The 13,221-nt window shown below is 31.5% G+C and overlaps 2 protein-coding genes across 4 annotated transcripts; one reads left to right on the forward strand and one right to left on the reverse strand.

Annotated features, from left to right (window-relative positions):
- Window positions 1-2,072: 2,072 nt before the first annotated feature.
- Window positions 2,073-7,084, reverse strand: LOC145320999 (CCAAT/enhancer-binding protein gamma-like). Of its 2 annotated transcripts, XR_013880251.1 has the most exons (4): window positions 5,719-7,084; window positions 5,068-5,209; window positions 4,105-4,597; window positions 3,526-3,983 (listed from the first exon to the last, which is right to left on the reverse strand). XR_013880251.1 is itself a non-coding variant. In XM_080162847.1 (3 exons), exons 1-2 carry the CDS (start codon window positions 5,884-5,886, stop codon window positions 5,069-5,071), a joined length of 309 nt encoding a protein of 102 aa, XP_080018973.1. In that variant the 5' UTR covers window positions 5,887-7,084; the 3' UTR covers window positions 2,073-4,597; window position 5,068. The 2 variants fall into 2 exon arrangements, 1 of the variants encoding a protein (XP_080018973.1); XM_080162847.1 differs by having other exon boundaries at window positions 2,073-4,597.
- A 2,215-nt stretch (window positions 7,085-9,299) lies between these two features.
- LOC145321020 (uncharacterized) lies at window positions 9,300-13,051 on the forward strand. 2 transcript variants are annotated; one of them, XM_080162848.1, is made up of 5 exons: window positions 9,300-9,371; window positions 10,287-10,332; window positions 11,245-11,528; window positions 12,018-12,202; window positions 12,736-13,050. In XM_080162848.1, the coding sequence occupies exons 1-5, from the start codon at window positions 9,335-9,337 to the stop codon at window positions 13,033-13,035; spliced, it is 852 nt and encodes a 283-aa protein (XP_080018974.1). In that variant the 5' UTR covers window positions 9,300-9,334; the 3' UTR covers window positions 13,036-13,050. The 2 variants fall into 2 exon arrangements, with proteins under 2 accessions (XP_080018974.1, XP_080018975.1); XM_080162849.1 differs by having other exon boundaries at window positions 9,301-9,371; window positions 12,018-12,109; window positions 12,736-13,051.
- The last annotated feature ends 170 nt before the right edge of the window (window positions 13,052-13,221 follow it).

Here is a 13,221-nt window from a genome sequence, read left to right on the forward strand (position 1 = left end):
TATAGTCATCATAGGAACGTTGTTGTTGTCCTTGAAAGTCTTGATAGTTATTTGGTCTTTGTCCAATAGGTTCATAATGATTAATTGGTCTTTGATCATTATAATTAGATGGTTTTTGTCTGTTATAATTATCCTGTTCATTTGGTCTTTGGTCATTAAAGTTAGTTGGTCTTTGTCTGTTATAATTATCCTGCTCATTTGTTCTTTGGTCATTAAAGTTAGTTGGTCTTTGTCTGTCATAACGATCCTGCTCAATTGGTCTTTGTCTGCAAAATCTTTCAAATTCAAGAAATCTTTGCATGCGAAATTCATCAAATTCATAAGTATTTGGGTTATCCGTATAAGGAGCTGTATTATAAATTTTAGGCCTTGCACCCCCACCGATGCCTCCGCCCTCTACTCTTCCATTATTATTATTGTTTTCACTGTCATCTGTCAAGCCGCCGTCAACATGGCCGGTTTGATCTTTATCCATTGTATCGCTACTTTTTGACTGTAATCCTCCCTCAAGAACATTATCAGTACGTTTTTCGCCGTCGTTTTCCCCGGTTCCGCCAACCGCGCCGGATTTTTCAAAATTATTAGCATCCATTTTTATTTCTGGGGTTTTTTATTCTTTTAATTTAACATAACCTTAGCCACACCTCTGACTTTGATCTTGGCCAATACCCCTCTGCTTTTGGACTTGGACAAATCTTTTAATTTTTAGAGTGATTGATGTGCCTAAGCTGAACTTTTAATTACACCGTGCCGTAGATCGTCTCTTGCTTCTTGCTGCTACCATTGAAATATTCAATTAAGTAGCTAAAACTCACCCAAACAACAGTGTAATCAACAGATCAGGTAGACAGGATCAATGCCATTTTACCCACTCTAAAATACACATGAGATCTTCAGTTAAACATAATTAAAACCCCAGAAATACTCACTCTGTAATGGGTATAGAATAATAAACCAAATGTATATAAATGATAAAGATATTAGCAACATGATATATTGAATTAAGACATATAAAACACAGTATTAAATATTTGGTCTTTTAAACAAACATAAAACTATATTGAAGAGTCCTCCTTCATATTGGACAAGAACGTCGGCCTCTTCAACATGTAGAACTCCTTCCATAGGTAGGTATATGATCTTTTAATGGCCACATCACAGGATGGTCTAAATAATAACAAAATATGTATTTCTACAAATCATCACAAATTTTTGTAAAGATTTCGCCGACCAATGCAATGGGCATCCAGTCTGTAAATCGGTAACGGTATAAGGACTTTGATAAGAGTCAAAATTTTAATTGGCATCAGCTGTAAAATAGCGAACCAAATGCTATCATTTACGTGCTAATTAACTTGCTGAATAGGAATCTACCCTCTTAATTCGTCGGTATTTCTGTATATAGCTGGAAAACATAAAATTTACGTTGGAAAAACTAGGTTAAATTTTTTTGTTTTAATGCTTCTCATCTTCATCCGTTTTTTCCCTTCTTATGGATGCAAAAATCTTTATTCAAACTCTATTTACCTACCAAACTAGAAGTTAAACAAAATGATGTTTTGGTGTACCTAAATTGTATCTTAGTAAGGTGCATGAAATAAGGGACCGACGCAGACAACCAACCCTTCGATGGCACGTCCTTTGTCCTTAAGTCTTGCTTATACGATAAGCGCCTAATCTTACAATTTTCGTCACATGCCCGATATGTGAATTAAATGCATTTATTTCAGTTTTAATAAATACGCAATGTGAACTAAGACTCCAACTTATAACCTTTAAGACAATATAAGCAGTTATTGTAAGTTACCTCTCCAGTTAGGAAGTTCTTTTACCTAAGAAATGAAATATTTCTAGAAATATAGCTTATAAGGAGTTATTCAGTAGTTAATTCATTGAAGTAAAAAAATGAAATCCATTTTACCCGACAAAACTTCGTAAAAAATAATACGGGATTAGACTTTGTATCTTTTATCCAATGAATTAACAAGTCGTTTAGAAGTTAACGCTTGAAGTTGTTTAAAACTGCTTTCATGAATGTTGTAATCTTAACATAAGAAAAAAAAACTATCAAGTACCTATTAATATTTTTTATTTAGAGAATTTAAACAGTTCAAAAATATAGTTATTACCGAATTAATGAATTCAAAAAAAGAAAAGAAAATGAATTTGCAAATAACCGAAAATATTTCTATTAATTCTTTAAGTAGTTTCATAAAACGGGTTGAATACTTAAAATATTTCAATTTTAGTTTTCAAAAAAAAAAATAATATAGCACAGAAAAAAAATTATCCACTCCAACGAATTTTGAAATCTTTTATTGAAGGAAAATATCTATTATATCTTATATACAAATTATCCAAATAGTAAAATATAACACCTTACAAATGATATTTGTTTTGAATGGTTAAGAAAATTGACCTATGACATTAAATAATTGCAACAAGTGACTTGAAAACATGTCATTTACCTAACCGAAGAATATCAAAAACATTTTATTTACCTCACCAGAAACATGGGATAATGCACGTAAATAAAAACAATTTTACGCCAACTTTTCTTGTGTCGTGAAACAATTATTTTGACAAAATAAATTGTTAATCAGCATTGCAAACTAAAATCCGCCACCAATTAACAGAAAATTAACTTATTTATGTCCGGTAAAAAGTTGGCATTAAATAGTCTTAACTTAAGCAGCATTACCCCCTTGTCCTAGCCAGTAGCCAAGCAAACCATTACCTAGGTGGAACCCCTTGGGTCAGGTGGTTATGAACTCTTTCCACCTTCAGCCTACAAAAAATATTATATCCCCTTCTCGAATCCAGGGAGATTAAAAGTAGCAGTAGACAAAGCTCAAGATAAAACGTCTCAATATTAATCTAAAATGCGTGTTTTAATGAATTCGAGAACCTTAATGGGGGATAATTTAAAGTTTGAGCGTTTTTAGGTAACGTGGTAGATTTAAAATTGCTATAAGACAGACAATCAGTATTTAACCAACAACTGAATCTGCTATCTTAAAGAACATATAGATTTTGGCTTTAAATCAAACATAAATTTAGAAAGCCAATACTTGAACTCTCTTAATTTGATCTGAACTGATTTTGAAAATGAACGAATAGTTCAGACTTAGAAGAAAAAAAACATCCTAACACTTTTCAGGCTAAATTACCAAACAATTTACTGATACTCAAGGAACCCAAATGAAATAGAAAGGACTATTCATGAAAAGATCTGTAGAAATTTGAAACTGAGCTCAGTAATAATTCTACAATTTTAGTTATATTTAAATATAATCTATAATATAATTGCAGAGTAGTAAAAACTTAGATTTTCATTTCTTAATTTTTTTTAAATGGTTAATTTCTAGGTACAAATCTTATTCGCGAATAGTCCTCTAAATACCGTACAATGATTATTACTTGTATCGAGTAATAAACATTACCTTTTTCCTTTGGCCTCATCCGGGAGATCTGCTCCTCCCAGAGTTGGTCTGGAACAAGTAAACATTAACCAAACAAAAATAATTCCGGTATTTATATTTTATTTATAATTTTGATATTTGTCAAAAGCCAGAAACAATGTATAAATGAATATCAATACAATGAATCCAGGTTTCATTTCTTACTTAATGGCTTAAAATGTAGAAGTTTTTTTAAGAAAAAAATGTGTCGAGAATGCGAGATATCCCCTCATTCATTTCTTCAATTACTATCAAAACTGCTAACAGCTAAAAGTCTGCTGGCTACTCACACAAGATCAAACATTATTGAAACTAAAGATCAAATATGAAAGTTAGTGCTGAAACAATATTTTTGAGCGGATTTTCTAGTGCCGCGCTAAATCACCAAGCATAATAAAGCTTTGTTTTTAAGTAAGGGCTTAGGTTAAACAGCAATCCGTTCAGCAGCTAACCGCTTTCAAAGTCAATATTAGAAAATGTATGAGGAGATCAATCACAATTACAACATGAAATAGAAAAGATCTTTGATTTAAGTCGAATTAAAAATAAGCAAAGGCTTAAAGGTGATTTTCAAATATTAAAATTATTACCTAGGTGTTTTATTAAAATTAAAAAAAAAAAGATTTTGGGCTAAAATTGTAACCTTTGCTTATCTCGAATACAACTTTAAGTTTTGAATAAATAAATGCTATTTTTAAGGTGTTATTGTGTTGCGTCTCTTGCCAATATTATTTTCTTTTTTTTTATTATTCGATCATAACACAGCAAGTTTTTTTGGGGTTTATCATCCAAACATATTTTAGTATAGGAGTGGAAATAATAGGAAAGACAAAAATGTGTTACACAAAAGTACAAACACAAATAAAAGCAATTTTAAATTTAGTTTTATAGATTTGGTCAAAACTGCAGAATATCACAGGGATTTAATAAGTGAGGCAGCTTTACAAATCTATCTAGAATTATTTGTACTCAAAATAATAGAGTGACTCGTATTATTATAAATTACTATTATATAAACAAAAAATAAAAGTTTTTTTAATGAATTTACAACTGATTTTCATATAGAATCCAGAGCGGGTCGAAAATGCTTCTCGGAAATTTGTGGTAATTTCTCAGCTCAACCATTCCATCACAGCCTGAATGAATAAGTAAATCAATACCTATTCAATACCTAACAAAAATGTTTTCTAACAAATCAAAAGCAGTCTTCGTAGATTTTTTCATCTCAATTCCAAGGATTACGAGATTGGCAAAGAAAGGTAAAATAACCCATTTTCTCTTTAAATCATATTTTAGAAGTCAGAAAAAATATAATTTAATTTATTAGGTACAACACAAAGTCTCAATTGGCGTTGACTTTTGTTATTTTGTTGAAAAAAAGAGTGAACTGAGAAACGGCAGTAAAACAGGTAATCTGCCTCGAAGCCATAGACTACGCAAAGATAAACTGATCAGAGACTGTAATTTTTTTTGTATATAAAAATTGAGAAACATCAAAATAATCTTCCATTTACCAATCCCCTATCAAAATCTTTTTTTTATATTATCAGAAACACTTTTAGACGTGTATGTAAATTTTTGCTCGATATTTAGTTTAAGTTTCTACCTTAGAGAACTTTCTTTATTTCATCCAAACATTGGGGAGGTGGGAGATTGTGACCTCCTTTCACATGGGCAACGTAAATGTCAATCAGAAACTGAAGTTCTTGACCAACAAGCTTTATTCTAGCCTCTAATACCTCGTTTTCCTGGAAAAGAAAAGCAGAAATTAGTTACATTATCAAAATACTAGCGGATGCGTCCTTAGCATAATGTTGCTTTGTTTATAGAAGGGGAGGTACGGGAGTAGAAAACAGCCTAAATCCTTCCCAAAATTCTAAGTCTCGTTTTAATATATCTTAAAACCACCCCAGGACTCATAAATAATAAAATGGTTTACTCAATTGAGTCAAGAAATCGTAAAAAAAAAACTTTATAAAAAATAAATGACGCATATTACCTAAAAACTTTTTAAAATATTTTGGCCGAAAAAAGTACGGTTGACAGTAAAATTATTCCTTGACAACATATAAACCGGTTTTGACCAGAAATAAACCAGTAAATTCTAGGTATCACCCAGATTAGGCCTCTTTGAAAAAGCATGACGAAATTCCCAACGTATAGTATCAATCTGACGGAAGTGCTACAAAATGTAAAAATTCTAATAATGGCAATAAAAAAGGATTAATTAAGAATGAAAATAATCAAAAATACTTACACATTTCATTTCAGTAACTTTTTCCAAAGTAACTTTGTTATTTGTCTTGGACTTTTGACGAGATTTCTTCACAGCATCGTTATTTTTAATACGTTTTTCTTTGTACTGAGGATCGTCTTTGGTTAATTCTTTCTTGCCCAAAGGAATTTTATTTGTTGGCATCTTCATTTTAACAGATATTAATGTGAAAAAAAAGTCCTAGGTTATAAGGTATTAATTTTGAGGCTGGATTGTGATGTTATGATGAAATGATTTTAGGTACTTTAGCAGAGGTTGTTTGGCGTGAATAGCTTGTTAAAGCTGTTTTTATAAAGAGTTCTCACAGGCTGTGATGGATTCCGCTCCTTCCTTTTCTATAGAGTTTCAGTGTTCTTCAAGGTTTTAACTCTGAAATTTAGAATGTTCATAGGTTAGTAGTTTGAGCCTCCATTTTGATGAAGTTAATGTCACCTCTCCACTAGATCACAGCTACAATTTTTAAATAAAACAGAAACCTTTCTTTATGCCACGTCTACTATTTTTAGATTAAGCAGACTTTTGATTTTAATAATGCAAAATTTGAATGAGCTCAAGACAATAAGGCAATATTTGTCCTAAGAGCTGGTTCTAACAAAGAATTTTGACACAAGATTTTCGTGTGGACGAAAAGTTTGGTTCAAACTAAAGTTAATTCTACGACAAAGCCTAAACTTTATAAAATAATATGATGAAAGGTCTACTACAAAATATATAAAAACATGATGCAATGCATGAATTTTCACGTAAACTCTACCCACCATGACGCAATTCTAGTTTGTATTTTGCTAAGGCAAGGCAGAATTGAAAGCCTCTTTTTTATCGGTTGTGTATAACTGCTGCTTTCCCTGACGCGCAATATATAGCTTCATGTGTGGGGTAGAGGGGCAGACAGGTTTTGTGTAGACCTTATTTCCAGATAGTAACACAGTCAAGATAAAAGATGGATCAAAAATTAACAAATTAACCTTAAAATTCCTCATATCTATCAAAAACTTAATTTAAAAACTGAACACATTTACAAACAATACTATTCTTTCAAAGAATAATCACAAAAAGGCATATAAAATACGTTAACACTTTAAAACTTAGCCAGTATAAAATTAACTCCGCCAAAAATGCCGTACTGACACGACTAGGTGGAAAACAATGGTGCAATGGAAATTCAGAGAAAAATATTATTCATTTTAATACTAAAATTATGCGTAAATTGCTATAAATAACTTTTCAAAATCAAACAATAATTATATCTGCATATTTGTAATGAGAAAACATGTAAAGATTCATTAGAATGTAGAAAATATTTGATATTTTGACTTAAAAATAAAAATGTTGTCACTAAGCGAGAATGTGTCTCACTCTTGCGAGAAAATAGTTGAACTAAATAAAAGAGGGTTCATTTTAAAACTTTTAACATAATTAAAGTTAAATTTATAACTTGTTTTAAAAGAAAAAAGAGAATTTTAATAAATTAGTAGTTTCACCCCTCCCCTAGCCTCTAAGACATCACTTCAAGATGTGACGGGAAGTCCCCACTCCATCATAACCTTCTGTAAGTTATATACAGATAATATTATAAAAAAAATTCGCTAATTAAAGTATACAATACATGGCATAATATATCGCAATATCTCATAACTAAAACTGATGATGAAAACTCTTGAAAATCATTATTATTATGGGAGGGTTGAGGGTGTTTTACACTCCAAAGAAATCAGGGATAAGGGATGGGAAACGTAAGAAAATATTATTCCAGGCCTATTTTCCAACTAGGCCTAAAAAACTAGTTTCGGGATGACGCAGTAGTTAGAATAAAACTATGAACAATGATGAAATAGCTATTATATGAATGCAAAGAAAAAAAGTATAGAATAGAATTCAGGTAGTTGATTTCACCAATCATAAAATATAATAAAAACTTTCCAAAGAACCAATATGTTAGTGGCTTTAAGTAGAATCCCGTTATTACTTCGCCAACCCCCCCCCCCCCCATTTTAAAAAAAAGTTTTTTTTGAGATGGTTAAATCTGATTTATTTTCAAACATTTTAAGGGGGGATCTACTTCACCCCAAAATTTGTATTTAGAAATAAACACCGCTTTAGCCCCCCAGCTTTAATAAATAAATTAAGTAGATTTGAATAAGTACATGGGTAACATTCTATCAACTAATTGTTCCATAGCATACATATAAATTAAGAATTTTTAAAAAAATTTATTTTACGTTAAATATTAACAGAAAAGTTCAATTAAGTGTGCAATAATTTTTACCAAAATTAATGAAAATTTTTTTTTAACAAAACACAGTACACTTTTATTTACATATTGAACTAGTTTTGTATTTGTAATCATTTAGGTGGGTTATCAATTCCACATGAAATGTAACTTTTAAATTGTCTAAAGACAATGAGTTTTTCACATTGTTTTTAAAGTTTAAAATGTTGAATCCTACTCAGTCTTCAAAAAACGATCTCTCCATTTATGTTTTGCTATATGGACATTTATTAATGTGTAGATTTAATAATAAGTTGATGTGATTGAACGTCATATATATTGTTGTCCTTCTGATAGCAGAAACTTTCCATTGTTGTCTTTCTAATAGCAGAAATTTATGTTTTCTTGAATTAATTTAGCCAATAATGAACTGGGGGACGCGTTTGTTATTAATAATTGGTTAATGCTAAAAGCAAGTTTCAGGCTATTGGATATTAGCCTACAGCCAATAATGAACTGGCGAAAATGAGTTGATTTTATAGGCAAAAAAGAAAAGTTGCCCCATCACTTTAAAAAGGAGGCTGAGACCTAATTTTCGGTCAGGTTTCCCATCCCTTATCCCTGCAAAGAAATGGAATGGAACATCAGTGAACCAATATAATTATACATATATCATAAGAAACACAACTTTGTAGTACAGCGGTTACCGAGATCTTAAGCTTTAAACAGACGGACTAATATAGTACTACTTTGTATTATATATGTTGTAAAAAATGTCTTCATGTAAAAATAAGCATAAATTTAATTTTCATAATTTTAAAATGAATCTGGCCATGTTATTGAAAGTAAACAAATTTTCCGCGGCATTTGCACTTTTATTGCAAAGTTTTGTAATGTGGCCAAGTATGCAAGAAAAAAATACTCTTCAGATGTTTTTATGTCTTTTTTATAAAAACTAATGTAATTTACTAGAATTAGTTTTTGTTTTTGCAAACATTAAACATAGTTTCGTATTCTGGATACAAATAATAAGCCTAACTACATAATACTATAAATTATAATCTATTTTGTTCAATAAGTTTGGCCACATTTAAAAATAACTTGTAGTTGTAAATAGTTTGCACACAGACAACTTGATAAGTTGACAAGTCCAATACAAAATACAAGTTTAAAAGTTGCACTTAAGATAAAAATTTAAAGAATTTAAAAAACGAGACATGATAAAATGGCACAAATTGCAGCTTTGTACTGTCAATTTAAAGTACTTTTTTGTGCTAAAGTTTAGATTTTTTACCTAAAAAATGCATTTCAACTTTTCAGTAGGTATATATAATATTAAATATGACTAATTTTTTTTCTGTTTCAGAAATGACAATTTATTAGATATAAATGGGTGACACCAATCATAAGCCGATTATAAATAATGGTAATAAAGATTTTGTTTACATATTTCTTACCTTATATTTATCGACATAATTTAAATTAATATGTAAAACAAAAATACCCTTCCGACGACTTAAAAAAAAAAAATGGCCTATCCCCAGCGCGAAACTATAATTAAAAGGTAGCCTGCATGCTACGTTGTTCGATATCGTTGGCGATAAACGTTGGAAAATCGTCCTTTCAATCTAAAGGTAGCATGCGATCGAGACCGCCATCGATATCGTAGCAGAGGAGTATAAATTAAAAGAGCGAGCGAGAGAGAGAGAGAAAGAAACATATCTTACTCTTTATTAAATTAGGCCGGGAATGGTGTGATCTCTCGCTCTCGCTCTTTTAATTTATGCTACGATATCGATGGGGAACTCGCATGATATCTTTTGTTTGAAAGGACGATTTTCCAACGTTTATCGCCAACGATATCGAACAACGTAGCATGCAGGCTACCTTTTAATTATAGTTTCGCGCTTAAAAAATTAGGTGGTAATTCATGGCGAAGAGGATTGGAGGTAGCATGAGACTCGGTACATATATTGCACGAGCTCTATGGCGATTCCATAGCGAAATATCTTGCTGGGTCAGCTTAATAGATTAGAATGAAACGGTTATAAGGGGGGGGGGGGGTTAGATATACCACACTTTTCTGGGATCTTGCCAAATTAAGTATCAACTGTGGGGAATACCAAAGGATGACTCCATGCAAAATTTGAGCCGGATCCGGCCAAAACCGTTTTTTCCCGGTTTTTAGGGGGTATCTGTGTTTCTAAAATATCATAGTCTGCTCATACCCCTCTGTTTATATGCACTGCACACTTTCCCTCACCCCCACCCCCTTTCTCTCTCCTAAACTTCACATATTCAGGGGTGATAAAATTGGTTAATTTTGATATTATCTTTTTAGGAAAAGGAAACAAAATTCAAATCAATATCAAATCCATCCTTAAAAGGTAAGACGACTGTTTTATTTTGTTTTCTTATTATATCAAGGGCGACCACTATTTACGCGCGTTATGTTCATATTGAACACCATTTTAGGTTTTTTGGTACGTTTTTGTTCGTTATTGATTTTTGTGTACAATAGGAACATTTAAGTATACGTTAATATTGTACGTTTTTTCTGTATTAAACTTTATTTTTTTTTAAACTTACCTTATTAGTGTTCAAGTTAAGTATTTTATATAGAAGTACGTTCCTAGCCTTAGAAATGACTTTAAAAAACACAATTTTTTACAGTTTTTAATGAGAATTGTCCAATTTGTAGAGATTTTTTGAGATTTTCTCAGGCTAGGAATGAGGTATTTTGAAACGGACAAAAGTGTCTAATTCTACTCCGCAAGGCCTTTCCCGGAAGCACCACGAAGCCATAGTTTTGATGCAATAAATTTTTTACCTCGATAAGGGGGACCTCAAAATTTCTAAGTGCTTGTACCGTCGCAATTTTTGAATTACAGCATTGAATATTTTGCATAGGTCATTTTTTTTGCATAAATCAACCATATTTTGGCTGGGGGCCAAAGTTTATCAAATCTGGGAACTGGCTAGTACACATCATGTAGCTTGTTAAATGGAAGGTGAACAATAGCCTTTGAGGATGGGATACAATACATATCTCAATTTTAGTTTTTCTCTGAATTAACCAAACTTTGCTTAATTCTGTGCAGGGTTATATGGTCAAACGTCCTTTGTCTTGAAGTCCTAACTTTGCACTGTTGCGCCTGTTCATGGGCCAAGATATTCCTTCTACCTTTTCTATTGATGTCATGTCATGCGTCTAACATAACAGTAGCTAGATACCTACAATGTTTAACGCTTCTGGTATGTTTTATGCTAGCTCGACAAAAAGTTTTTTTTCTACTTAGGCCTTCCAACAGTAACACCGATCTACCTGAAAGTCAAAACAATGTAAATTCACAATCTACCTCTGCCCGTGATAAACTCCCAGCTGCGCTTAGTAGCTCACAAACTGCCAATAACGAAGATGATAAACCAATTTCATGGAAAACCAACCATACAAAGCAAGAGCACAGAAGTAGGATAGACTCTAAGAACGATTATTGCTATAATAAGAATTATGATGAAAAAGGGGTAAAACGATCTAGAAGAACAAGCTCTTCTGACCATTCAAGCCCAAGTCCCATTGACGGTATGTTTCTCTTTTTTTTCAAATTTAACATTTATATGTCTTTTTTCTGTTCGCGTTGTGTCTTTCATAATCTTATAATCCTGTCAATTGTAGCTGGGTCTTAAAATTTGCTTTATATTATTAAGATTAAAATATTAACACGTTACACGACACGTACTGAGTTTTAACCAGGGATCTAAAGGGATAGCCGATTAATTGATATACATCCCCAATGATTATACACAAAATTACCAATTCTAAATTACAATTATTGTTTGAAACGTTTGGACACTCAACGTAATGAACCAACCAATAAGAATCCATAAAAGTCCCCATAGATTTTAAGCCAACGTTTTTATAAAACCTTTGGAATTGTGTAATAAACAGATCAATATCCCCTCCCTCCCTGGGTTTAATCGTATATATAGGTACTCATCAGTATTTCTACGTACTGGTAGGTATGTATTTTCTTTTCACCATATAACAAATTTTGTACTTTTTTATATTCAGCATATGTGAATGCCAGAAAAAAGAAGGCCAAGTCAAATCAAAATGAGAGAACTACCAAGAATGTAAAACCCGAGGACTATGAACTAAATAAGGTCCTATTAGATGCAGTAGATATAGCAATAAAGAGAAAACAACAAAAATTACAATCTGTACAGAACAAATTGGGAAAGATTAGGGCAGACGAGGTAATCAATGGTATAGTTTACTGTTACTGTAGAGACCCCATGATACAAAGTTATAAAAAAAACATTATAGAAATCTAAATGAGTTAAAGCACTTGGTTATACAGGATCTCTTCATTAATCCTATCTTTAGTTTTTTATTTTAAAAAATATGGAAAATGTTTCTAAAATGTGTCTCTTTAACTATTATCTATGCATATTTTAATGTTTTATTTACAATAGTGAATAATATACAGGGATGAGATATAATAATAGATTCTTATTATTACATATTTTATTTACCATCAAATGTAAGATTGTATTCCTAAACAAAGAATCTTCACATAGGTCCCGGGGTGGTTTAAGCTAATTATTTTTAATTTCAGCCTTCTTACAACTTTGAGGATAGTCTCTAGATTATAGGGGCGCAGCCGGTAGTCATTAGATAATATGGAATTGAACCTTACAGAAAAGGAGAATTAAAATCCTCACATCTTCAGTTATATCGCACATTTCTCTTATTTACATATTTTTATTTATGTATTTCTTATTCGAAGGAAAAGAAAAGGAAACCAAGAAACAAACATCCAGACCAAGATATATCATTTTCTCTTTCGTCTTCAGAAGATTCCGAAAACAAGGCTGAAAACAATGTCACACAAAAATCAAAAAAGAAGAAAAATCGTAGAAGAAGAAAGTCTGATTCCAAATTCGAGAAAAATAGTCATAACAATTCAGGGCCAATTAATAATAGGAGTGAAGACGTGGCTTCTACATCAAATAAACCCGCCAGCAGAAACTCGACACCTGTTATAATGGAGGAAACTAGGAATACGAATACAAAAAGGGATGTATAGTTTAGATGATATTTAGATTGAATCTATTTTTTAAGTCAATGGCAAACTGTAGTTTTAATTGTCAAAAACTGCTATATTAAGCAAGAGGAGGGAAATTTATTATATGAACTTGTAAAACAAAGTAATCAGTACATTTAACAATATTCTAGAAAGGTAGAAATTCTTATATTGCTACCAATAGGCAAT

Source organism: Acartia tonsa, chromosome 1 (assembly GCF_053477335.1).
Source record: "Acartia tonsa isolate MP-2025a chromosome 1, ASM5347733v1, whole genome shotgun sequence".
Lineage (NCBI taxonomy): Eukaryota > Metazoa > Arthropoda > Copepoda > Calanoida > Acartiidae > Acartia > Acartia tonsa.

Excerpts from the sequence above, each read along its gene's own strand:
- LOC145320999 (XM_080162847.1), bottom strand. The coding sequence starts at position 5,886 with ATGAAGATGCCAACAAATAAAATTCCTTTGGGCAAGAAAGAATTAACC. Across the intron at positions 5,210-5,718 it reads AAGTTACTGAAATGAAATGT|GAAAACGAGGTATTAGAGGC; the intron begins GTAAGTATTTTT and ends TTTCTTTTCCAG.
- LOC145321020 (XM_080162848.1), top strand. The coding sequence starts at position 9,335 with ATGGGTGACACCAATCATAAGCCGATTATAAATAATG. Across the intron at positions 9,372-10,286 it reads TAAGCCGATTATAAATAATG|GAAAAGGAAACAAAATTCAA; the intron begins GTAATAAAGATT and ends TTATCTTTTTAG. Across the intron at positions 10,333-11,244 it reads ATCAAATCCATCCTTAAAAG|GCCTTCCAACAGTAACACCG; the intron begins GTAAGACGACTG and ends TTTTCTACTTAG.